The 12962-nt window shown below is 33.8% G+C and overlaps 2 protein-coding genes across 2 annotated transcripts; one reads left to right on the top strand and one right to left on the bottom strand.

The window, feature by feature from the left end:
- Window positions 1–814: 814 nt before the first annotated feature.
- On the bottom strand, window positions 815–5467 carry LOC143592234 (chromatin structure-remodeling complex protein BSH-like). The gene is made up of 10 exons (XM_077072192.1): window positions 5388–5467; window positions 5208–5296; window positions 5009–5103; window positions 1984–2055; window positions 1852–1899; window positions 1665–1748; window positions 1458–1496; window positions 1279–1361; window positions 1079–1138; window positions 815–902 (listed from the first exon to the last, which is right to left on the bottom strand). The coding sequence occupies exons 1-10, from the start codon at window positions 5438–5440 to the stop codon at window positions 815–817; spliced, it is 711 nt and encodes a 236-aa protein (XP_076928307.1). The 5' UTR covers window positions 5441–5467.
- A 4055-nt stretch (window positions 5468–9522) lies between these two features.
- Window positions 9523–11298, top strand: LOC143592233 (rhomboid-like protein 14, mitochondrial). Its single transcript, XM_077072191.1, has 2 exons — window positions 9523–9821; window positions 10299–11298. Exons 1-2 carry the CDS (start codon window positions 9606–9608, stop codon window positions 11067–11069), a joined length of 987 nt encoding a protein of 328 aa, XP_076928306.1. The 5' UTR covers window positions 9523–9605; the 3' UTR covers window positions 11070–11298.
- Window positions 11299–12962: the final 1664 nt, after the last annotated feature.

Genomic DNA, 12962 nt, shown 5'->3' with positions numbered 1-12962 from the left:
CTCTTTTGACTTTTTCATTCATTGAAGGAATGAAGAAAAACACCCGTACCTAAAAGAATTAAAATCCCAAAAATAAAAGGAGTTTCATTCCTTATGAAATGATCCATCATCATCCATTTCATTCATGCATGGTAACAAAACAAGTTTTTTTTTTATTTCTTCAGAATGACCAATTACATTCCACCTTCTATTCCTCTAAAACAAACACTACTTAAATCATCAATACATAGATTGAGCATGTCATACCCCATTCATAATCCTATTCTTAAATTTCATGAAAAATGACTAAAAAACATGACGAGCACATTAACATCTTATTTCCTATCTTCAATACCATTGCACATACAATATTTTTATGGAAAAACAACTCAATCCCCCAAATTTGCTTCTAACCATTCTCCCATCATACCTTTTTTAATGTTTTTTTATGGGTAGATGTGAATGGATGAAAAATAAAAAGTAATAAAAATAATTATAAAAAAAATATTATTTAACCCTTCTAAAAACAAATTTAAAAAAATATGATTTTTAGTCAAATTTGCTTCTAACCATTCTCCCCAACTACCTTTTATAAATATTGTACAAACTGCCAACCAAAGTGTTCTTTGTGAGTCTTGTCAACCCAGGCAGTTTGTAAGTTATTTATTCAAACCCGATATGACCAGCGCTCAACACCCCTAAAACCCATTGAATTCACATACATTAATATAACTGATACTACAATAGTAAAAATTTACCATAGGTTTAAAAGCATTAAATTGCAATTATGTTAGAAGCATATCCAAACAAAGGTCCCCTACCAACTTCTGAGGCATTATGCCTCTCTAGCTTCTAAGGCATCAACTTCCTCATTAGACAAGATATCAACAACTGGTTCATACAAGTCCCACTCTCTTCTTTTCCTACACAAACCAATATTCAACAAGGTTACTTTAGGTTTAGGTGGAGTCAACATCTTACTGTGTCACATTGATTAAAGACAACACAATCAACGGCCCGTTTTAACTCGGCCCCATTTTGATTAGAACCCGTTTTGTCCGGCCCATTTTTCCAGGTTCAAAGATGAGATTATTATTACCTGATGACACTTGATCTGTTACCAAATAACTTCGTGTCCAACACATTTCCACCTGGCTTACTGTGATGCAAAATTAGTGAAATCAATTATCAGTTTTTGGTCGAAATATAATAATTTGTCTTTTATTATTAATATTATTAACAATAGTAGTAATTATAATAATAATAATAATACATCACATCATATCATCAGAAACAAACCTAAGAGGCAAATGCTCAGGCCCCCTGCGTCCTTTCTTGTTTACTCGTGATTCCTTTGCTGAAGCTACACTCTGGATTGCAATCTAGAAAATAATAAAATGTATACAAATTAATAGCTTAATTTCTCATGTATTTTCCAAGAATGTCTACAACATATAAACAAGTAACGTAATACTAACCTCACAAAGTTGTTCCCTGATAGCAAAAGCAATTGCAGGCTGCAGAAACAAGATTTTCTTAATTAAAAATAGAGAAATTAAAAGAAATCATAAAATGTGGCTGCTAGAAACATCACATGAACTATAATTATTTAAAAAAAAAATACATTATGAACAGTATTTGGGCCCTTACTCAAAATCTAATAACATAATGGCTAATATACTTACTCCAACTTCAGGGTCTTCAATTTCCAAATCTTCACAAAAAATTCTTGCAAATTCTTCAGGGTCACTCTCTAAGTTATTCAAGTCCTGAAATCGGTTCAACTCAAACGTCTATTGTTACAAACTAAAAAAAATACCAATTCATTACACAAACTGAATCAGAAAAGGACATGACTATAAAGAAACATACCCATAAAAACTGGTCTTTTATCAGAGTATGATTCACTCGAAGATCTAGCTGGAAGAGATCAAATAAAAGTTCATCAACAACAATTAAATATTTAAAGAAAAACACAGTCATGCGAAGATAGATCAAAAGTACCTTAATAGGGACCATTTTTTCACCTGTGTGCATGTCTTGTCTTTCCAATGACCGGAACTCATTAAGTTGTGACTGCATTAGTTGAAGATACAAAAAGATGGAGATTAATGGACGCTTTTGTGGAAGCATAAGCATATAATTTTGATATGCAGTATACATTTAGCTACTAATCATGCAGACAAAAGTGATTTAAATGCTTAATGCAGTTTTATTCTGATCCAATTACCTTCCCAACAAGTTATATAGTTAACACCCTGTAACTTTGAATATACACATATAGCAATAACACATTTGAATGTTAATATATAAACCACCAATAAAGTGTGTAATTTTTTAATACATGCACAAATCTCTCTCTCTCTCTCTCTCTCTCTCTCTCTCTCTCTCTCTCTCTGTGTAACCATACATACATGTATGCAAGTAAATGTGCTTGTTTCAGGTATAAAGGGTTAGACTGTCACTCATCCACTCAGCTCGCTTAAAAGCACTACTGTTACCAAATGATTGGATGTGTTATAAACAGATCTCAAATTCAAAATGGGATTGCATTGATGTCCGGAACCTTATCTGCTTTATCTTGCTTCACCTCCTACACTTTCATTCTACTTATACAGCTTTATAGTTGAGTGGCTCGTCTACTTACCCTTATTCAACTTCATTATCTCTGATTAATGAGTTTTTTTGTTATCTTGGTATTTGATATGATTATTATTTACTAGTTTTGTTCTCGTCAATGTGTGTATGTTGTCTAGTGTCGTATGGTCATTATTAGAATTTGTAATTTTGTATTGATGATTTTATCACAAACACTACCACTTGATGTGGATCGGTCGGTTTCAAGAAAATTAGAAGGAAGCTGGAAGAATAAGAGAGAAGCCAGAAGAGTTTAGAAAGAACTGAAGCAATTTTCTCCTCCCTCATAATGCAAACAATTACACTTTAAATAAGCAAACAATGAAACTAATTCAAATCTAGTTCCTAACAACCAGGAAGAGAACGTTGGCATCCCATTATTCTCTCTTGGACTTATTCAATTTCTTATTCAAATAACAAAGGAAATAAACGTGCAAAATAGTTAACAGCATGCATGCAATCAATTTATGGGCTTCTTGTCCTTGGGCTCTTGCACATTTGACTTGGGCTTATTAAGTGGAGGCCCAGGTACGTAACAGAATAGCTGTGATGTTTGGTGTTTGCAAACGTATAACAGAACTACAGACAAGAATAAAACTGGACTGCTTATTGTACATGCAATAACCATTACGTAACACTATTTCTATAGATTGATTGCATGTTTCATGAGCTTGATCCCCATGTGATCCATACTTCTTTAATGTGGTATTGCAGATTAGTAGATGTTGATATCTCAACAGAAACGTCATCATGTCTAAATACCTTACCTACTTTTATCTTTCTTAAAGCATCCTTCACCCTCTACACTTTGCTTCTACCTACAAATGATGCTAACTTTTAGTTACTTAAGGCACTGACTTCAATGTATACCCCTCACTATCTCCATGACACCTTATAAAAGTATCAAACCTACCCTTCTTCAACCTCATTAACACGAACTATGATGTTTTCGTGGTTCTTATCCAAAAATCATTTAATATTATTAAGGTTATTAGTTGTGTACTTACAACACTAACAAGTGGCTTTGAAAATGATGTCTACTTCCTATACCTGTTCAACCAACTTGTATGTTACTGTTTGAGTTATCAATTCTTTCCACATTCTTTAAGCTTCTCATATATATTCAAGGGCTTTAGTAAGAGCATTTTACCCTTGCCAAAAGATATTAAGTCATCTCCTTAAGGTTCCACAACATAACCCAAAAGGAACATAACATATGTGTGGCGTAGATGCTTGCCACCACAAATCTACTTTTGTGATCACACATTATAATTTGTGACATGAGAGACCCAGCTCATTTCTTTAAAATAAAGCATCAACTTCATCTATGCTGTGTACTGGCACCCATAATGATGTTGACAGACTATCATTTGCCCATATAAATGCACTGATGGTGCCTGATGAAATCAATGGTATCCATGCTGTGTTGCTAAGAGATTATAGGACACCCAGATACCATTTGATATTACCAGGTTTAACAACATTGAAAACAGTCTAGAAGCGAATAACACAATGAACAAGACTCAGTATTCCACATCCGCATTTGCAGCAGCAGTTATCGTTGCAAAAACAGGGTATATAGAAATTGAAACATTTTAATTCTTCATCAGCAGTTGAAACCAAATCCACTTTAGAGGAGGGTTTCTAGTCAACTAAATCAACTCTGTCCATCAAAGAAACCCTAGATAAATGAGTTAATTGTTTCAATTCTTAATGAGGCATACTCAAAGTCCGTTCATTGTGTTCTCTGATTCCTGCTAACTTCAAGTATTGTTCTTGGAATGACAATATTAGTCAGGGATGCTGCAACCTTGAGGTTCTTGATTCACCATGTATTCAATGTGTCGATTCATAAATACAATGTCATCAAATCTACTTATATATAATAATTTGATGACTGCATCTTTATTTCTAAAACAAGCACCAAACTTCAATTATTGCTAACACTATCTAATATATAATGCATACTACAATTAGGTCAGATATGTTCCAACCATATCAGAGTGTCCCTCGATAAAGTATAGTCCACCCCTAGATCCTACAGATTTGCAGCATTGTTCAACGCATATAAAACCCTCTAGACCAAAAGCATTTAAAAGGCTACGCATAGCCAAAAAAACAGCAAACCACTAATTAACAAGTAGCATAGTCTTTAACTCTGATAGATCTCAATAATTTCATCTTACTTTCTTATGGTTACGGTTGCAAGATATTAATACACGTCAAAACAAAAATGTACACAACTATTTCACGTGTTTTATTCTACGTGCGTGTCAGAACTTAAGATGCTGACAAACCGTTAATGCAAAGAAATTACATTACGCATTAGCAACACGACAAATGTGATCAAACACCATAGAGAAAAGTTTCTAGCAACATGAATAATGTTTACCTGAATGGATTGAGCAATCTGTGTTACAAATGGTGGAGGAAGCTTGAGGTCTTTCACCGTGCGTTTGGCAAACAAACTTACATCTGAATCCGGATCTGTAACAAGACACAGAAAGAAGATAAACAAACTGGAAAACTTTCACAGTGAATTGCTGAAACTAATTAATTAATAACAGAAACAGATTGAAGCCAATTAATACCAGAAGGGTTCCAAGTAAACGTATCCCTGTATCGCTGACCATCTATCTCAATGTCAAGACGAACGGGAACAAGATTTTCAGCAGTTGGACTGCATTTCAAACCGTTACATATGCGTTAGAAAAACTATCAGAAACATCCTAAAGCAAAAATGAATTCTCAAAGGAAGTGTTTGAGCTTACATTCTGAACTTAGCGGGGGTTTTATACGAACTCCAAGCTGGATACGGCTTCATATTTTTGATGTTTTAACTGGCACATAAAGCGAGTCTCGAAATTATAAAACAGAGGCTAAAACACCATAATATAATATGTTTTGTACAAGGTCATAGCATCAAGTATCAACATCCAAAGATGTTTGTTTCTAAGCAGTTTGTCATCTTCAATACCACTAATCGGTGGTATTCATAAAACTAGGGCTGTCACTTGTATCCGCAACCCGACCCCGACCCGTACTAATTGGAACCTGAATAACCCGGGGGAGATTAACTAGGAAGAAATTAATCAAAGCAGAAGAAGAAGAAGAAGAACAGGCGTGCATAAAACCTAACCTAATTAGAACATGAGGAATCGGAAGCAGCACCGTTCGTCTGAAATCGACCCTTTAAACAAGTTATTATATTTTTTTTTAGTCGGATCAGTTTCAAATTTAACTTATTTAAAGAAAACTTATTATATACTTTTTTGTACAAATTTACAATATTGACATAGGCGAAGGGTATCGAGTCCCAAGTGATTCAATTAAAACCCGGCACGAAGGTACTGACATGGCCCTGGATCAAGCCCCAGAGGGTATAGTGGTCCAGATGATCCATGCTTGATTGATTTTTCTAAATTAAAATACTTCATTAAAACATAAATGAAAACATAAATTTAAAATACATAGAAATAGCGTTTTTATTTTTTTTCCGCTAATATTTTCCGAATAAGATATTTTTATTCCTCCATTATCGCTTGCTCGGATAGCGGTAAGTGGCTAAAGTTTTTGACCATAAATGTCAAACTCTTTAACCGATTTTTTTTATGTCGAGCTTCACCAATCGAGAGGAGGATACTTGACAATTCGTTAAGTTTTATCTCGAGCTTCACCAATCCCGCTTCTCCGGTTTTCTTCTCCTTACCTTTGTGGGATTGCTCTTCGGGTTTAGCCGGCTCCGGTTGTGTGTTGATATTACCGTAACCCGAGCCCGACATGGTTTTTAATTTGAGCTACTTGAGAGATTCTTAAATTATTAGAGATAAACGTAGTGAGAATGGTGTGTTATTGTTATAAAATGGAGTAGTTATTTATAATGGGTTTGTAAAAAGAAAAAGAAAAACATTTAATAGCCAACGGCTATTTTTATTAAACTCCATCTAGCCAACGGCTAGTTATCGCCCCATGGTCCTGGCCACGGGGCTCGTCCGCACCCCTGATCACCTGAAGAGTGTAGCGGTGTTCGCGAGCCACCTAGGCTGCCACCTGGACCACGCCGACTCCTTCACCCCCACTACCTCTGGCCTTACGAAGCTTGAAATTGAAATAAACAAAACATCAAATCTAGAGTTTCAAAGAATACGATGCTTGAAATAATAATAATAATAATAATAATAATAATAATAATAAATAAATAAGAGTTTCGATAAAAAAATAAAAATAAACAGATTGAAAACAAGTTCAACAATTTAATTCGTCGGGTTTAACCAAATATTTTAAATGACGAAAGGTTACGATCCAATATATTAAACACGCTGAAATGGTTTGTTGTTTATATTTTATATTATATTTAAATAAACTTAGTACATTTAAAGGATTTTAAATGTATTTCTCGCAATGGTGAGTCCAAGCTTGTCTAAGCTTAGCTTGGTTCGTTTATCTTAAAAACTCGAGTTCATACCAGCAATCAACGAATGTGTTTTTGAAATACGTATCAGATTTAACTCGAGTCATAGCTCACAGATCATTCTTTTGATAATCATCTCCGTAGTCTCTTTATTGAAATAAGACCTTCCAAAATCAACATATGTGTATGTGAAATACTTATCAGATTTAAGTGCATCAAAGAATAACTGTTAGTGATCATGACTTGTTTTTGTTATCCTTTCATTTTTATTGAAAGTGTACATTGAGCATGTACGATAGCTAACATTTATTCTTGATGTTAACAATTATAACATGGCTTGATGAAAAAAGTTTTACAACGATTATAAATGTCCAAACAGGTGTGTTCGTTTCACATAATTCGTGGGAACTCAAAGGAATTGGAATAAAAAATCCCATGATAGGGCGTGTTCGTTTCGTTGGAATTGGAATCTTAACTAAATTTTGGTGTGTTCGGTTCAAAGAATTGGATTTGAAATTGGAATTCAATTCCTTCAAATTCCATTAAATACATTGATTTCAATCCTTCCAAAATGTGGATGAATTCAAGAAAGTTCATTGGAATCGTATCTCGAGTTTTTTTTTACGAAGACAACGAATAAAACATTTTTATTTGTTTTTAATTTATATTTTGAGTTATGAATTTATTATTATTATTTTTGAATATTTTTTTAGGGATTTTTGATCTTAATAGAAAACCCATAAAAAAATTCAAAAAAATAATAAAAAAATCATTAACGCAATTAAATAAAAAATAGAAAATCTATAAAAACTAAAATGTCTTCGCCGTTATCATTGTTAACAAAAAACTCTCGATTCCAATTTATTAGTCAAACGAACACATTAAGAATGCATTTGAATTTCAATTCCCCCAATTCCAATTACTATTGGAATATTCAAATTCTAAATTCAATTCATTCAAATTCAAAATCCTATGCAAATTTTATTCCACTCCATTCCATAAAACGAACAAGCCCGTGTTAATCGACAAACAATCAACACATCAAATCTACTTCTACTTTTAACTCTAATATTTAATTTTCAAATCCATATACAGTAAGAGATGGAGAAATTAATTAACGTGTGGAAGAACTATTTATATTCGTGTCAAGAAGGTCAAATAAAGTATGTTGAAACAATAAGCGAGGAAGAAATGTATATTTTCAATATTTTAAAGTAAGAAAGAGGTGTATTGCGGTGTCACACTTACAATAATGGATGATGTGCTTCATTCTTGTGTCAAATAAAAGATATGCATGAAACCTTCTATAGATCCTAAAGTGCTCACATAGACATCAGGCTTGAGGGTCAATTTTGATAAACGTTTGGTATATGGTATTGTTGGTTGCATTCAGGAAGGGATCAATGAAATGAAATGTGGTGCTTTTAAGGAAAACATACATTGTTGTTTACATTGTAAACGGAAAGATAAATAGACAGTTTACGTGTTTAATAAGTTGGCGTAGAAGTTGAAGGACCAATTACTCAATTAGATCATTCTTAGCTCATCCCTTAAATACATATTCTTAAATTTATGTGAGGAGATGTTGCAAATTATTGGGTGAAATTGTGAGTAGATGAAAGACAAATTAGTGATTTTTTTGTAAATTTGATTACGGTTGTTTGCACTTTGCCCCTCATATTTTTTAATGTATGTTAAAATTAGTTGTGAGTAGATGATAGAGAAATTGTAATGATAAATGTATATTGAAATAATATTTAGTTAAACAGAAGAGAGAAATATAGTGATTTTAAGGGTAATTAGAGATTATAATGGGTAAGGTTGTAAATGAACCAGACGTCCGTTCGGTGAGAAGTTCGTTTAATAAATGAATCGGACATGAATAGAAAATTTTTGTTTAGTAAGTTTGACGGACAAACACTGAGAGAGGCCACGCTTGTTAAATAGTATTCGTGAACGTTCGATAATGATTATACTTCTTAAAATTAATATGTAATCGTCTATGTCTGTATATTTATTAGAGTCATTTATGTATGTTGTCCATTAGTGTTTGTTTGTTCATTAGTGTCTGTGTGTTTGGTCCGTTAGTGTTTGTTTGTCAATTAGCGTCCATTTACAATATTAACGAACGAGCACTGGCAAACTCAATTCTTTAATGGACGGACACAAACACAAATTTCCGTTCGATAAAGTGTTCATAAACCGTCTGTTTATACTTTATGCGATGAAAGCTTAATAGACGAACACGAATAAAATCTCGTCTAATTCGGTTCAGTCCGTTTACAACCTTAAGGACAGAGACGGTTCGGAAATGCTAAATTCAAAATTACTTAAAAGAAAATATGATTATTTTCTAGAAGATACACAAATAACTTGCTAAGGAGGTAATGACTTTCGAGGCCGCTTAAAGTCTTTATATATCCGGAAGGAACTAGACCATTCCATTCCATTCCGTCTTCAATTACTTTTACTTGATTGATTCCACTCTCCGATCTGCTTCAGCTTCTGTTCCTAAACAATTTTCTGGTGTTTTATTTTAACATAATAATATTCATTTGTTGGTAGAGATCGATCGAAGATGGTGAGGAGAAACAGTACCAGGGGCGTATCAAACGGCATGATACCCTTGATGTTATTACAGGCTGCCGAAACCTACCGGAGGCTTGACCGCAAACCTCCCGTCACCGCCGCTCTTCTTGCCGCCAACACCATCATTTATCTTCGCCCTGCCTTCCTCAGTCACCTCATTCCCCCAATTGATGACGTCTGGTTCAATGCGTATCTCATCCTCAAGGTACGCTTAGGCTCAGGCTTTCTTTTCTTCTTGATTGTTGACCTGATTTTGATCATATGCTAAACCCATGTTTGTAATTGAAAATTGAACACGGGTTTCATTTGTTTTTAAAATTTGAACATGGGTTTCATTTATTTTTAATTTTTTGTACTAATTTCATGTTAAACTTTAGGGTTCTTGTTTAAAAATTAAACATGAGTTTCATTTATTTCTAAAAATTGAACATGGGTTTCTTTTATTTCTAATTTTTGTACTAATTACATGTTGAACTTTTGGGTTCTTGATTGAATATTGAACATGAGTTTCATTTATTTTTAAAATTTGATCATGGGTTTCCTTTATTTTTAAATTTTGTACTGATTTCAATCAAATGTTTAACTTTAGCGTTCATAATTAAAGTTGAACATTGTTTTGAAGAAATTATTACTATGAATTAGCATAAAGCCCTTAACTTTTTGTTAATTGTGTTAACAACAGCATAAAGATGTGAAGCGATTGTTGTTATCTGCATTTTATCACCTCAATGAGCCTCATTTGTTCTACAACATGACTTCTTTGTTATGGAAAGGCGTACAATTGGAGAATTCGATGGGAAGTGTTGAGTATGCATCGATGGTTGCGGCCCTCGTTGGATTGTCACAAGGAATCACATTATTGTTAGCTAAATCACTTCTGTTTTTCGATTATGAAAGAGCTTATTATAATGAGTATGCAGTCGGGTTCTCGGGTGTACTCTTTGCGATGAAAGTGGTACTTAATTCACGGTCGGATAGCTACACTTCTGTTCATGGAATCATGGTGCCTGCGAAACATGCGGCTTGGGCAGAGCTGATTATTATCCAACTACTTGTTCCTGGAGTATCTTTTCTAGGTCATCTTGGTGGGATTCTTGCAGGCATTGTTTATGTTCAGTTAAAAGGTTCATCTTCGGGTCCTTCACCTTTGACAAACATGGTTAAAGGGTTGACTGCTGTGTTGGGTTGGCCTTTAAGGTCACTGCTAGGTTTCTGGCGACCTCGTCAGCCACGGGTTTCTGGTAGGGGGAGAATTGGTGGTGGTGAGCCGAGCAGGCGTGATGTGTGGAGGTGTCGGGCTTGTACGTTTGATAATTCTGGGTGGTTAATTGAGTGTGAGATGTGTGGGACAGAGCACGGTGACGATGGATTGTCTTCGTCACAGGGGTCAAGCGTGGATGATGTTTCTTTGGATGAGATACGCCAGCGTAGGATTCAAAGGTTTGGTAGATGATTTTTAGCATATAATAATGTAAGATAACTTTGTGATGTGTTATAAAAATCACATGTATGCATATTTTGTTTGAGAAAAGATAGTAAGATACTGCATCCTTCTTGATGTGAATCCTTGCCAAATCTAACACACTTTACCGAAAGTTAAAACACAAAAGTCTTACTAGAATTCACTATTAAACTCATGGTTCTTCCTCCTTACACACTTGTAAATCATTATGAACCTGTTATATCAATTTAATCAGTCTGTTTGTATAACCAACCATTTTGGGTCAATTAATGAAGTTCTTTGCATATTTCTTAAGAAAATCACATTCAACCATGTTAACAGATTTAACTTTTTTTTTCTTTTTACACTGTGTTTCCAAGTTTAATTTAATGATTGAAGAGAAAAGAATTCCCAAGTTTAATTTAATGATAAAAGAGAAAAGAAGGGGAATTAGGATAGAAAAGAAAGGAAAAAAAAGGAAATAATATCATGTTCTTGAGTTTAAAGTTTAAAGAAAAGAAGAGAAAAGAAAAGAATATTAGAAGAGAAAAGGAAAGAATATTAAACATTTTATGTGTTCCTGAGTAGAGAGTAATAGAAAAGAAAGTTACACTTTTACTATTATACCCTTTTACTTGAATTAAATAATTATTACATGTAAAAACATTCATGAGTTATAGTTAGAAATAAACCTAACTGTTTAATCTTCAACCGTTGCTTAACTTGAAAACCATATCACACAACAACTAAAAATATTGCAGCAACAATTTTATTATGCTGCTTGTTGATCATTTCAGTGCCAACCTCCAAGAAAATTGCTCTTCTACCAAACTTATCAACAAAAGCCATTGAATAAAGGTAGCAACCACAAGAGTTCCACTAGTGATTGTTGATGATCATAATGCGGTACCAAACCCGAACCCCATAATACAATGCTCTAACACTATCGAGCTCGGGTTCTCACCTTCGGATCTTGGTTCGGAATAAAGGAAAGTGTTTGTGTGTGTTTTTGAAGGTGTAGGCTATGGTGTAGAGATATATAAAAATGAAAAGGAATATGGTTTAAATGGTATTTATACTCCCTTAAGCCTATGGACCTAAGGCTCATTACCATTCATTATTCCATCTTTTAATGTCCAAGCCCACCCTCTTATAGTTTATTTATCTAAACTGATACACGACACGTTAATAACAACCGAAATATCCTTTATTAATATTAGGGGTGTTCATCGGGTTGACCCGATCGGGTTTCGGGTTAATCGTGTCGGGTTAGTCGGGTTTTTCTTAAAAAATATCTAACCCGGCCCTATTAAGGTTCGGGTTAGTCGGGTTCGGGTTAATCGGGTTTCGGGTTAGTCGGGTCGGGTTAGGCGGGTTAATCGGGTTGACCATGTTACTTTATAATTTGAAGTTGATTTTTATGTTTGTAACTCGTGGGTTGCAAAATTTTTTATTCCACTCAATTTTCAATTTATTTCACAAGTAATTATCTTATAATTACATATAGGCTTGTAAACGAACTGAACGGACATGAACAAAGGCATGCATGTGTTTGTTCGTTTAACTTTAAACGAATACGACCACAAAAACTTAATCAAACATATATTTGTGTTCATATTCTTTCGTTAAAATAATGAACATTTTCGTGTTTTTATGATCGTTCATTTAAAATCTAAACGAACAGTTCACGAACATAAATGAACACAATTAAACAAAGATAAACGAACTTGAAGAAACATGTACATACATTAACAAACACAAACATACATAAATGAACGCATTTAAATGAACACAGATATAAACATATTACGGTGATATAATTTCTAAATGCAAATAATATTTAATAATTTTCTATTAATATGTGAACGAACATGAAAGAACGTAAACAAACTTAAACGAATGATC

Source organism: Bidens hawaiensis, unplaced genomic scaffold (assembly GCF_021521415.1).
Source record: "Bidens hawaiensis isolate Kalapana, Puna unplaced genomic scaffold, B.hawaiensis_p1.1 tig00040625_1, whole genome shotgun sequence".
Taxonomy (NCBI): Eukaryota; Viridiplantae; Streptophyta; class Magnoliopsida; order Asterales; family Asteraceae; genus Bidens; species Bidens hawaiensis.
Note: the sequence above shows the minus strand (reverse complement) of the source record. Positions and strands in the feature narration are given on the sequence as shown.

What these genes read in the sequence shown, in the direction of transcription:
- LOC143592233 (XM_077072191.1), top strand. Translation starts at nt 9,606, where the DNA reads ATGGTGAGGAGAAACAGTACCAGGGGCGTATCAAACGGCATGATACCC. An exon ending in ATGCGTATCTCATCCTCAAG is followed by an intron (nt 9,822 to 10,298) that starts GTACGCTTAGGC and finishes TGTTAACAACAG; the next exon opens with CATAAAGATGTGAAGCGATT.
- LOC143592234 (XM_077072192.1), bottom strand. Translation starts at nt 5,440, where the DNA reads ATGAAGCCGTATCCAGCTTGGAGTTCGTATAAAACCCCCGCTAAGTTC. An exon ending in TAAAAGACCAGTTTTTATGG is followed by an intron (nt 1,749 to 1,851) that starts GTATGTTTCTTT and finishes AACCGATTTCAG; the next exon opens with GACTTGAATAACTTAGAGAG. An exon ending in TCAGGGAACAACTTTGTGAG is followed by an intron (nt 1,362 to 1,457) that starts GTTAGTATTACG and finishes ATTATTTTCTAG; the next exon opens with ATTGCAATCCAGAGTGTAGC.